Genomic DNA, 13,186 nt, shown 5'->3' with positions numbered 1-13,186 from the left:
CCCATTACGAGTGAAGAAATTCAGTTATAGTCCTGGCATTCCAAACTCATTTCATATCTTCTTCATAACCTGTTATTCCAAGGATCATTAAGAGCTCAGATTATGTTAATGATATAAAAGAAAAAACCACAGACGACACTAAATTAAATTTCTGAAAATGTGGAAAGGAGGAAAATCATAGCCACTCGTCCAAAGGACCTCTCCCTGACACTGGATCAAAATAAAAACACTCACTGACACAACAGATTACAATAATTTTTTAAGCCTAAGAATTTTATACCAGAAACAAAAATATAAATCGTAATGCCAGCTCAAAAAATATTGATCAGAAAGATTGACAAAAAAAGAGAAACTACTATGACTCTGATTATTGCTATATCCTTTGGTAGACCACGTTGGAGCAGTGTTGTTCAACCTTTGTAAAATAAGTAATATGCATACAAAACCTTGGTAAACGAGAAAGCCACACCTTGTCAAAGGAGAAATGGCACATATTACTACCATTTAAATAGAGAAAGGTAGAACTAATTGGATAGAGGAAAAAAAGAGAGTCAAAAGTGCACTGAAAGGGGAAGGGAACTTTTAATGTTTAAACGTTACATTAGCCATGAAAACAAGATTCAAATTAAGCTTACTAGAAAGGCACTTCACTTCTCTTTTATGCTAAAAATAAGTGTAATCCTTCTGATAAAAATGCAAAAACGACTGAGCAGATGATCAAAGAGTCTAAGCAAGCAGAAGAAACCATGCAACGAGTTTGATTAACTGTGATATAAAACTACGATAGAAGAAACAAATGTGAAGTGTATCATTATGAAGCAAGAAGTGAACTTGTTAACCTCATTTCATGTTATTCGCCTTCCATCTTTTCAACAACTCTTGAGAGTATGAAACAAGCATTAAACTTATTCACTTCATTTCATGTTGTTCGTCTTCCATCTTTTCAACAATTTCTAAGGCAAAATCTTACATAATCTAAAAAAAAATCATATAAAGATAATTAACATATATGAGAGTCTATATCCTGTAACCATCCGGATCCTACAAAAGATAAAAAAATATCATACTTTAGAACATCCTATTTTGGATTTTTTTCATATTAAGGTAAAAGAAAAACAAAAACAAAAAAACAAAGAAGAAAGGACTTCTTAGTTGTTATTTGCGCTTGAGAATGAAAAACTCATCTTTTGTTCCTGGGCGCAAATGCGGTCATGCACGGCCTCTTCCTTTACATGGCAATCACGGTCCATTGCCATACCTTTATCAACAATTGAATAATGGAGTGAAAGTGAACGGAAAAAGAAAATAAACAAAACGACATTCATAAATTAAATAACCATATCTTTCAATAAAAGGATTTTAACGAAGAGGCAGGGGAGTGGAAAACACAAAACCTGATTAATCAAGGAAATCACAGTTGCTGAAAGGTTCACGCAAAGACTGAAAAGAAAATACATGTTGTTGTCTCTTCAACTGTTCCCATGAGATCAGATCTATAACTTTGGCTCTAAAAAATGTGTTGAAAAGTTGGCTTAAGGATTTAGGAAGAGCAAACAAAGCTTAGACAGGTTATCAAAAGAACCTAACCAAAGAAAATTAAATAAATAAATAAAAAAAGAATCCACAGCACCTCTCACAGGAAACATTACAGATCTTGAATCTTCTGCTTAGGTTCCTCTTCACTGCGAAGAACTTTGCCTAGAGTTTGAACTTTGAATAAATGTGGCAATTGATGAAATGAGCACGAGGGTTTACGAGGGCACAAGTAACAACGGTGTTTGGAACACTGATCTTCTGATAAAGTGAGTGTGAGTACTTTTTCTCCTTTCTTTGTGAAAAGAAAATAATTCTTGCTTGCCCCTTCTAATAATTCTCGTGCACGCTAAAAAAGTAAAAACTAAAAGTGATTTTGATCTATCTTAACTGCGTCTTTTGTCCTTTTTTTTTTTCTTTTTACATGTGTGTTTTGTCCATTTATTTTTATGATTTGGTGAATTTTGTCCTTTTTTTTTTCAAACATTCCCTCTAATAAAAAAATTTCAAATTAGAATTATTGAATTCTTTTTTCTCCACTTTCATCCAAATTTATAAGTGCGCATTTGGATTGAAATTTGGAAAATTCAAAATTACTTTACTTTTGGTTCAAGGATTTTTTATTCGTTTCCTGAATTAGAATAGTAATTTTGAATTGAAATGCACCAAAACTCTTCTAAACTTTAAACCAAACATATCTTTCATTTGACTTATTTCATTTATAGAAAACAAAATGTAGTATATATTTTGTCTCTTAAAGTATGACCATTGGCGATATATTAATATTAACACTATTATTTTAATTTAAAAATATATAACTTTTTAAAAAGAACTTAGGAAAAATTACTTAAAATGATTATAAAATGATATTACAATAATTTTCTCACATAAAAATAAATCACTATTTTGATATTACAATTTCTTTTTAGAAAGCCTTTTGTCTTCTCAAGTTTTGGTCATGTGGATTAATTATTCATGTATTTTTTTATAATTGAACCCATATTTCTCTATCCAAGAAGTGTGTATTGTCAACTGAATTACATTATTAGATAAAAATATTTTTTAAGCAAAATATTTTGTTATTTTCCTCCTTATTTTTGTCTCAACCGAGTGAAAGAAAACTAAATTTCACTCTCTAGTCTCTTTTTCTTAATAGGTGTTCATGATCTGTTCTGACTTAATCTTCTTCAAGAAATTTTTGACAAGTTTGAATCTAAGAAATCTTTTTCTAATAGGTGTTCATGATGTGTTTTGACTCAATCTATTCCAAGGGACTTTTGACAAGTTTGATGGTAAGAAATCAAACTTGATGTATTTTGAGAATGAATTCAAGTTATAGTTTGGATTATCCCATCCAATTAAGATATTTATTAAATATTTTTAGTAGTTATTTATTGTTTAAATTATATATTTTTTATAATTTATTATTAAATATTTATTTATTTAATTGATTTAATAAATATTAAAGGGGTGCAATATTTAAGATGATAAATTATTTATATATTTAAATTATCATATTAATTTAACTAATAAATAATTTTATATAATTCAATAAATAAAAGTGCAATTATCATTAAAACAACAGAAATGGAATTAACAAATGTTGTAAAAATATACAAAATATTTTATCTATGAACTAAATTAGTCAAATGGCCAAAATGTGAGAAGTCAAAGGTTGTGTTCACCAAATTATTTTGAGTTTTCTTTTTTCTCTAAAGAAAAAATTTGAACCAAACAGAAATTAAAGAAAAGGATTTTTTTAGAAAAAAAAATTGTGAAGAATATTTCGAAAAAAAAAAGAGCTTCTAAATAAACTAGTTTTAGGAATTTCGACTTCTTCTTTTCATTTAAATTTTACTAGGCAAGAAATGTTATCTTAGAACTTGTAAAATTAAAAAAAAAATTATAGAGTTATTTTGTTAACTTCAAATTCATAATTTAATTGTCATTAAATGCATGGATTAGCTGGTGTAAAATTATCTGAGTTTAATCATTGATATTCGCAATACATAATAGAGACTACTTTATCCATATGTAGAGTGCCTTTTGGTGATGAAACTTGAGTTCCCTCGTACCATTTGATTTTTGGCAGTGAACTTGATGTTCACTTCATGTAAGATCCATCTTAATAGGTATTATCATATACGTTCAGAAAGTCTTACATAGGGCGCTTTGGCAGTGAAATTAGTGTGTGAATAATCTTTGGCTCCTTTACCATATGTTATTTCTTTCATCAAGATAGAAATTGTATTTTTATGGAAGCTGCTGCCTGACTTCATAATAGGAGGCTATGGTATAGCTATACTGGTGTTAACAGGTTTTCTTCTCAAATGCAGAACAGATACATCAATAGTCTACAATTTTTATTCTCGCTTTTTCTGGTTCTGATTCAATCTGGGTTTTTGTAATTTTTTACTTTCTGCTCTGCATTTTGTGATTTTTTTTTAGAAATATGAAATTCTAGATGTGTATTGAGCAAACATCTTTTACTACTGAACTCAAAATGTGTGAAAAAATATATTACCTTCAAAACTTTTTATGAATATTTTTAATTTTTCACTCCATAATTGTTGAGATGTTGAAAGGGGAAAAATGTTGAATATCTATTGGAAATAACTTGTGTTTTCTATTTGATCCAGTGATGGGAAGAGCACTGAAAACATCCTTAAAACAGTTCAAGAAATGGAAGGTGAAGAGAGATCCCATTGCTCATGTGATTCTACCTAGATAGATGATAATTTCTAAATATTTGTTCCTAACAATTGGTAGCATAATTGCAAATTTTCAATGAACATATTTGGCCTTGAACTGTGCAGGAGCTATGTTGGGAATTTACAAAGGCAATAGGTACTAGTCAGAATTGGAGAATATTAGATCCAATGTCCTAATTGCTCTTGGAATCGGACCTGAATCAAAGTAGAAACTTAACTACACAAATATTTCTTAATCAATGTGACCACATTGAATATTTGCTCATTGCTTTATGAAAGCCGGTAGAGTTCAACACTTTGTCTCTTCCTGTAACAATTTCAAGGTACTTTCTAAAACTGAATAGCCACTTTCACAAAATTTCAGGGTGACCTTGTTTCAGTGCACTGTGAGGATGCTTCACTATGTCATTGGAAATAGCTACCCAGATTGGTGCAATGTACCCAAATTTTGCGTGCTGTTATGAGAGTTCCATCTCCTACGTTTAGCTCTAAGTAATTACTTCTGTATAGGACCTTAGGCTGAGTCAATTAACAAAAAATTAAAAACTAAAAACCAACTCACATTGGAGTTCACTAGTTCTTTCCTATGCTAAACTATATTCATTCCTAAAATTTACACTGCATTACGAGTAAAGAAGTTCGGTCGTGGTCCTGGCATTCCAAACTCATTTCATATCTTCATAACCTGGTTTTTCCAAGGATCATTAAGAGCTCAGATTATGTTAATGATAGAAAACAAAAGAATATACAGAAGACATCAAATTACATTTTTGAAAATGTGGAAGGGAGGAAAAACACAGCCACTCATCCAACGGACCAACAAGATCTCTCCCTGACACTGGATCAAAAAAAAAAAAAAATACTGACCAAACAGATTACAATCCTTTTCCAAGCCTGGGAATTTTATACAAGAAACAAAAATGTAAATCGTAATGTCAGCTCAAAAAACATTTATCAGAAATAGGAAAAAAAAAAACTGACTCTTTTGAGTTTTCCTATATCCCCCTTGGTAGAACGCGTTGGTGCAGAGTTATCCAACCTTTAAATTAGAGGCTAGAAACTGTCCCACTATGTAAAACAAGTAATATGCATAAAAAATCTTCATAGAGTTGCAGCAGCCAATCATAGAGTAGAAATCTCTTCTGTTATCATAACAGGAATCGCCACACCTTGCCAAACAAGAAAGCAACTTCAAAAGGCCGCAGAATAGGAAGTTGAAGCACCATGCCATGGAATTGGTAATGATATAAATCTGATGACCGCACAGAGATGTTGGAACAAATGAAACATATCTTCCATTTAAGCTTTTGTTCCGTTGTAATTATCCAGAATGACAAGATTGTGGTCAATTTGATTGGCAAGAGACTGTTGTAGGCACCTGCATTCTGGTAAGGGGTATGTGTAGACAGAAGTTTTTCTGTTTATTTTTCTAACTCTAGGTACCATGATTCCTTTGCGGTCACTTTCACCGAGCATGTCTTCCATCTGATCCTTGAAAGCTCTCCAACTGCAAAACCAATGCACAAATATTTTCCATCATCTAGTGTTTTCCAGTGATTGCAAAGGCTCAGTCATTAATATGACAACTATTAGCTATACATAAAATGTAACATTCAGACAATGATGGACAACTACAGTAAGAGACTTATTGGCAGTTTGATTCAAGCCAAACAAAAATCAACAATTAGTAATTATAAAGTAATCCTACAAAACAATGGTAAAAAATAAACTGCAACACATGGCACTAGTGAACAGTTCTAGCAAATCAGAATTTACTAGTAATTAAAAACTACTGGAAATGCACTATATATACCATACCACAACACAAAACCTGGTAGCCCTCAAGTTAAAAGGCACCGTTTTTATGATTGATAGGCAAAAGTCTATAATCCCTTCCATCTATGACTTCAGCTTAGAAAAGTTTTCTAAGGACCAACTAATGTTTTTCACTATCAGTATCATGTAATTTCCTTTCCTGTGGCAATGAGGCATTACAGGATTATAGTTCATATTCAGCAGTAGATTAGTATCTGAGTGACTACAATTAGTGCTCTAGCAACAAAATGTCATACAGAAATCAATACTCTTCAGAGTTCACCAAAATTCAAGTGTTGAAAATATCAATTTCAAACCATACAATGCTTTGGGAATGGATTATTTCTGGAAACTAGTAGCTTTTCTTAATCAAAAGCTCTTAAAATGTTAAAAAAATAAGCAATTATTTCTCCAAAATAATTTTAAACCAAAAATGCATAAACTGTTTTGATTAAAAGAAGGTACAAATTAGGATTTAGTAACAAATTGCCAGCCTTCCAGTTTTATTTTATATAAATCATAAGATTCACATTCAAGTCCAGGGGAAACTCCAATCAGTTAACACATTATTTTGTAGAACAGGCTGTACCTACTATGTAAATCCCACAAAAGTAACTATTATCAGTATCACTACTTGATTTTTATTTTTATATCAAGACAACATATGATACATGGAACCAAATTAAATATTCCCCAAAATCGTTTGAAATGTTTTAATGGAGTATATAGTAGCTATAAATGGAGGATGAAAGAGAGAGAATATACCTAATACTCACGTCATCCAAAAGAACAACAAGCTTGCGCTTATCTGGGATAATTGTCTTGGCATGGCCATCATAGAGGAATCTCCTATGGCCCATCAAAAAATGGGGGAAGTTACCACCCTGAGTTGTTACAAAAACCTCACTAGACAAGCATACTGTATAGTCCAGTGCAGCCAATTGGGAGGAATAGCCCTAGAAAAATATGAAACTAAGCATTAGAGCATATTGGAAACTCCCCACAAATACTACAGCATACACTCTATGAAAGAGTATACTTGAATTAAACTTGTACATAAGATATTTTTAGTTTTTCTTTTTTTGTATTTTTAATCTCAGAAAAGTTGCAGCATAGACATACTTACAAGTTACAACCAATCATCAAGACAAACTACGAGAATAACGAATGGATAAAGAACCACAATATAAAGCCAATTACATCCTTTATGTTTTTGGAATTGAAATCCAGTTACATCCTTTATCATCACGTGCATTCTTGAGGTCGGTGCATAAACTATAAAACCATAAAAAAAGAGTGCAGCAATTGAAGTCTAAACTAAACTGCTGATCATTTTTTCAAACCGAAGAACTTACATTTGAGAATTTTAGTGAATGGTTGTTACAACTTACAGGTTTCTAAGCTCATAGTGAAGTTTTATTGTACTTCTATACGACCAACTATACTATGTGGTGAATAATGAGCTTTAAATAGACAAGAGAAAAAATGGGAGTAGCATAAATGAATATATTAAGAAGAATGTGCGGTCACATAAGAACAAGATACAAAATGATGTATATGAGAAGATATTGCTATGACACCTATTGAGGAAAAGATGATAGATAATCAATTGAGGTGGCTTGAACATGTGCAAAGGTAACTGGAGGCACCAGTGATAAGAATAGATCGCATGATTTTTAGCTTTGTGAAAAAGAGGTAGAGGGAGATCAAGAAGGATTTCATGTAAATAATATTGATAAGAATTTGGTTTTTAAACGAGTCCAATGGTGTTTGTGTGATTCATGTAGCTGATTATATTTCACCTAGTGAGATAAGACTATTACCTTTGTCGTGGTTCTTGTTACAACTCTGCCACTGAGTCCAATTAATTAGTCATACAATTTCCTTGCATGGTCATATAGATGATACATCTATATATCAGATGCCAATTATATTTTTTCTATTAACTTCTTAAACATGTGTGTGTGTGTGTATTTAATCACTGCAAGGATTAAAAAAATTTAGAAATATTGCTGCATGAAATGAAAAGAAATCGGTGCTGCAGCAGTGCTAAAAACAAGACAGGTCTACAAGAATCAAGTTAACATGCTTCAGTCTACAGGCTGCTATGAGAAGAAAAAAAACAGAAGGTGGAGAGCTTTGAAGCCATCCAGTTTCATAGAATGAATCATGACATTTGTTATTGTTCTAGTTTTCCAACCAGTGAGGATCTTTACCATGAAAGGAGCAAGCTCATCTGATGTTGCAAGAGACTCCTTTGTATAAAGATTGGGGAACATCTTTATCAAAGGAGCCAAATATCTCTCTGCATGATATATTTTCCCAGAAGCTAAGTATATTGAAGTATTGTTATCAAATCCCATGCCACGCAGCATCATACCAACCTACGTAGTAGTTAAGGAAAACAATATGCAACTAACATCAGTATCTTCCATTTAATATCAGCTTTCACACAATATCAAATTGCATACATAGATTGATTTTCATCTCATTATACCATTCTTTTACTAAAATTAATTAAAATAAAAGCATGTACAAATAGTGAGGCCAAAATCTAGTATCAGGATCAGGTACTAAGAAAAATATTGATGGCATCTCATTCAGAAGTCAATAACATGAGAATTTGAGACTGGTCAGATATAAATTAAGGAGAAAAAAACATAATTTAAGATTTGATCAGCATTATAAAGTAAAATTATGTACCTCTAGAGGGGTTAGTGGGCATTTTCCATCAACCCGATTGAGGTCAGGCAAAATGATACGGTCTTTTCTTTTAAATTTTCCCCTCCACCCTTTTTCTCGAACTGAATCCATTTCCAACTTTTCTGCCTTTCCTCCATCATATACACAACAAGAGAATGCTACCATATCCTACATGTTGAGAAGATTTAGCCCATCATTAGATAAAGCTGATTCAATCATGTACCCTTTCACCACACAATCTCATATATTGACACTAAGTACCAGTTCTAACATAATTGAATGAGCATCAGTACCTCCTCAAAACGAAGATGCACAGCAATGTATTTTCCATCTGTCCTTGAGCTCTTCTCAATCATTTGGTAAACTAATTTCTTGCCTAGTGCAGATATTGAAGAAGAAAACCTCAATGCTTTATAATTAGTAAGACATCTTAGAAATTGAATATGTGGAGGGACACTCATTGCCAGACGATTGGCAAATGGAGCTATTCGAATTACCCTGCATAAGAAAATAAAATTCTTTACATCAAATTGTTCAAATAAAAAATCAAATTGTGTCAAATGCCCAATTTGAACTCACTTCAGAGTTCAGTTTCACCTAAAACTTTTTTATGAAGGGAAAAAACCAACATTTTTTTTAATTTCAAAAAATATCAAAAGGATGAACAAAAGATAGGAGAAAGTGACCCAATACCTACCCTTCCTTTTGCAAGATAGGAGAAACAACTCCAAGGTAATAACTGACAGGAGCCCAAGCTTGAACTCTGATGTTAGTGATATTAGTCATATTGTAATTATGCCGCTCCATTAGTGCCTCAGGAAGTTCTTTGACCACCTTCACATAACCATCAAGTGCAGATATAAAATGATCTTCATCATATATATCCCCAAATTCACTGTAAGAGAAATAATATTATTTTAAATAGAAGTAATTGTAGAAATAAATAAGGAAAGTTTAAGACGAGTCGTAATAATGTTCATTGCATTCCATATTGTTGGAAAACCAATTTAATTAGTAACTTTTGAATAGGCTGTTTTTCTAGGAAAACATGCACACCCAAAGAGAACTACTTTAATTTCATCCCTAATTGATGGTTACAAAATTTTATTTACTATTGCTTGACCAATCATTATCACAAAGGTAAAGACATAACAAAAATGTTACAAGTACTAATAATGTGGCTCAACAAATTATATTACAGGAAGATTTGCTTCTCGTCCTAGGTTGTATGGGCTGTGTAATAGGTTTGGTATTTGTAGCATAGAAAGCAATGTTAATATGGAACTGTTTATGGGAACATGATTAAATTGAATGACTTATACAAACATGCTTAATTAAATAATTAATGAACTACAAAAGCAGGTATGAAAGTTTACATAGTAGTAACTACTAACATAAGAATCAGAAAGTTTCTTTAGATGATTAAATCTATGAAATAAAGCTGTACTTTTCATTTTGCTATATCGAATGAGTTGTCTCATATAAAGGAAACAACCTAAAATTTGAAATGTTGTAAACAGTCATTCGACTTGCGTTGAGACACAATTTACCTCATAAAAATGCATCAGGAGATGTGTGTTTTTATTTTTGTAAACACGAATGTAAATCACACACATAAATTAAGGGACAAACATATTCCTCTTTCCCATAAGTCACATGCTATTTAGTTGTGGAATTCAGTAACACATTGACCATTACTAAGCCAAACAAGGAAATCAAATTAACCCATGTCTGGGTCCAAAATTTCTCAAGCATGAATTTTAAGACTAGGATTTGAAATCACAGACCACATCAAGTGATGCAGCTGAAACATCTTGGTTGCAGCAGCTGCCATAACAGCAGATCAGCCTGTAATTGCAGGCTGCAACCGCAACTACAACCAGAATTTAAACCTTGGTTAAAACCTATATTCTAAGGTTCAAAGCTAAAGATAATATAAGTAAATCGGTCACCTTGGATCTTTCCACACATTGTGAAACTCAAACTGAGGTATAACTAGTATTGCATTCAGGAGTCCAGCCACAGCCACAGCATTGCAAATCTAACAATTCAAGAAACACAATGATAAAAAAAATGATTTATTTTCAGTTTAATTACTCATTTGGTCCCTATACATGCACAATCTTTACATTTTAGTTTTTACTCCAAGAACTAATTTTAGATGGTAACGACTAAAATGGATTAGAAAATGTATGTGTAAGAACTAAAACTCAAAGATTGTGCAAGTATAGGGACTAAATTAGTAATTAAAGATTTATTTTCAAACAAAAACAAAATTGCATAACAACAGGGAAAGGGAAGCTTTTTGCCTCACCGCAGAGCGTTGCTGGTTAAGACCCCCATTGGCCTCCACAATCAAAAACCCATTCAGTCCAGGTGACACTGAAATTAAGAGAAACCACCGAATTAATGTCACACAAACCTTACTTTTACACCAAACTCCACATTAGCAATTATTGTTAGCTAATATCGATTACTACTAAGTAATGTAACTAAGCGCTAACCAAAATGTTCGCGATGCAATGCCGTCAAATTCGGACATGGCTTCTGCTCCCTCAACTTCCTTTTATACTTCCACACAGAAGCCAACTGCAAAAAGACAAAAATTGAAAATTAAAATAAAATAAAATAAAAATAATCTCTCTACATGATTCCCTTAGCTAATTACTTTTTCGTTTCTTTCCGATATCTTCCTTTGGAAACAATTTTGTTCCAGACATTGTCAAGTTATCATCCTTGAGAGACAAATTTATACGAGACATGATCGGACATTAAATGTGAGTTTTAAGGTCCGAGTCGAGACCCTATCGGATACTAAATGTTAGACACTCTTTGAATCAAGAACAACGAGAGAGTGGATCTCTGTTGTCGGAGAAGGTTAGACACTAAATGTGGACAATTCACGGAGTTCAGCAAGTTGTGCTAGACTACTCCCTTTCTTTAACAGTTGGTTCATTTCATTCTCTAAGTCTTTTTTTTTGTTGTCCAAAGACCACAGGTGTCCCCACAATCAGATACTAATCTCGCTTGCTATACATGACTACCGCTGATCCAAGTGAGTGAATTTTCCAAACGGTGGGAATCAAACACGGTTCTCCGGCTAAATACATCCTCGTGGTGAACGCAGAGTCTTACACCTCATAGTTTAATAATAAAATAAGTGAACTAAAACTTAAGGAAAAGAAAAATATATTTTGAGCACATGGTTTATGATTATGATGCATTACGCTGGTTCGGTTCAGTTACGCACCTCGCTAGCAGAGGAATTATCGGCCTCGATATCGTGCCAGAGGTTGTGGAAGATCTCGTGGCTGCGGTAGCGGGAGCCGGGAAGAGGAGTGTGGCCAATGAGGCCGGAGAAGGGCCCCACGCACATCAGCAGCCCCGAGATGTACACCAGCGGCAGCAGGAAGAAGTATCGGAGGCTCCGCCGCGCCATGATTCCGGCCACCAGCCGCCGGCTCTCGGCCAAGTCCTTCGCTGGCCGCACCCGCCTCCGGCACCGCGGACCTCCCGAGTGCCGATGCGGCGACGGCGGCGGACTCGGAGAGCTGCTGCTCCCGCACCCGCCGCCGCCCACGCCGACGGTCTCGTTTGTGAGAGTGAGAGTGAGACCGTTTCCGCCAGTTTTGGATTTCATGACGAGATTATCTCTCTAAAAAGAGAGAGAGAGAATGACTTGATGGAGGTGAAAAATGATGTGTTTTACTGTGTTTAGTGTAGTGTGTCAGGGAGTGTGTGAATTGTGGAGGTTTTTGTTCAGAGTTTTTTGTTTTGTTTAGTGGAGATAGAGAGCGCACTTGAGAGTAGTATTACGGTGAGTTGCTTTGGTGCAGAGAGGATGAGAGGGACAGTGGGTTGAGGAAAGTGAGGATGGGAAATTAACGGGACTAGTACTACTGAGGCGTGCTGTAGTGTAAAAATTCGCCAGCTGCTATTCCGAGAAATAGAATCTAGTTAGCTATATTTAGAAAATTAATAATAAAATATGTTTTAGTTTTCCAAAAAGATTTAGTCTAAATTATATTTTTGGTTTTCTTATTTATTTTTAATTTTAATTTTAATCTTCCTTAAATTTATTTACAAATTTAACCATTTAATTATATCAAATCCTATAAAGGTGATTCTAAATCCAAATTTAAACATGTCACAATAAAACATTGACGATCATGTATTAAGTTGTAATAAGACTATGAATTGAAAAATGTTATAACAGATACTTAGACGTCATTTTCATGTTCAATAAGAACGTGACACACTATCATACGTGACAATCAACTTTTCTTTATGACAATCAACGTTTAATTTTGTCAAAAATTTATTTGATTTTTAAGTCATGTAATATTTGTCCAGAAAGAGATTAGAATTAAAACTAACATATGATTGTTGTGTTGAGAATCATTTATATAAAAATTATAATGACT

General features: G+C 33.2%; 1 protein-coding gene and 1 long non-coding RNA gene across 2 annotated transcripts; both read right to left on the bottom strand.

The window, feature by feature from the left end:
* Window positions 1–742: 742 nt before the first annotated feature.
* Window positions 743–1,888, bottom strand: LOC102669800 (uncharacterized). Its single transcript, XR_417365.4, has 3 exons — window positions 1,631–1,888; window positions 1,395–1,507; window positions 743–1,258 (listed from the first exon to the last, which is right to left on the bottom strand). It is a non-coding gene; the product is annotated as an uncharacterized lncRNA (long non-coding RNA).
* Window positions 1,889–4,933: 3,045 nt separating this feature from the next.
* LOC100812590 (O-fucosyltransferase 10) lies at window positions 4,934–12,672 on the bottom strand. Its single transcript, XM_014765350.3, has 10 exons — window positions 12,013–12,672; window positions 11,267–11,351; window positions 11,077–11,144; window positions 10,715–10,803; window positions 9,460–9,657; window positions 9,056–9,260; window positions 8,763–8,930; window positions 8,276–8,443; window positions 6,825–7,015; window positions 4,934–5,751 (listed from the first exon to the last, which is right to left on the bottom strand). Exons 1-10 carry the CDS (start codon window positions 12,400–12,402, stop codon window positions 5,544–5,546), a joined length of 1,770 nt encoding a protein of 589 aa, XP_014620836.1. The 5' UTR covers window positions 12,403–12,672; the 3' UTR covers window positions 4,934–5,543.
* Window positions 12,673–13,186: the final 514 nt, after the last annotated feature.

The sequence above is a fragment of the Glycine max genome, chromosome 13 (genome assembly GCF_000004515.6).
Source record: "Glycine max cultivar Williams 82 chromosome 13, Glycine_max_v4.0, whole genome shotgun sequence".
NCBI lineage: Eukaryota > Viridiplantae > Streptophyta > Magnoliopsida > Fabales > Fabaceae > Glycine > Glycine max.
Note: the sequence above shows the minus strand (reverse complement) of the source record. Positions and strands in the feature narration are given on the sequence as shown.

Excerpts from the sequence above, each read along its gene's own strand:
- LOC100812590 (XM_014765350.3), bottom strand. The coding sequence starts at position 12,402 with ATGAAATCCAAAACTGGCGGAAACGGTCTCACTCTCACTCTCACAAAC. Across the intron at positions 11,145-11,266 it reads ATTGCATCGCGAACATTTTG|TGTCACCTGGACTGAATGGG; the intron begins GTTAGCGCTTAG and ends TCTTAATTTCAG. Across the intron at positions 9,658-10,714 it reads AATGTGTGGAAAGATCCAAG|TGAATTTGGGGATATATATG; the intron begins GTGACCGATTTA and ends TTTCTCTTACAG.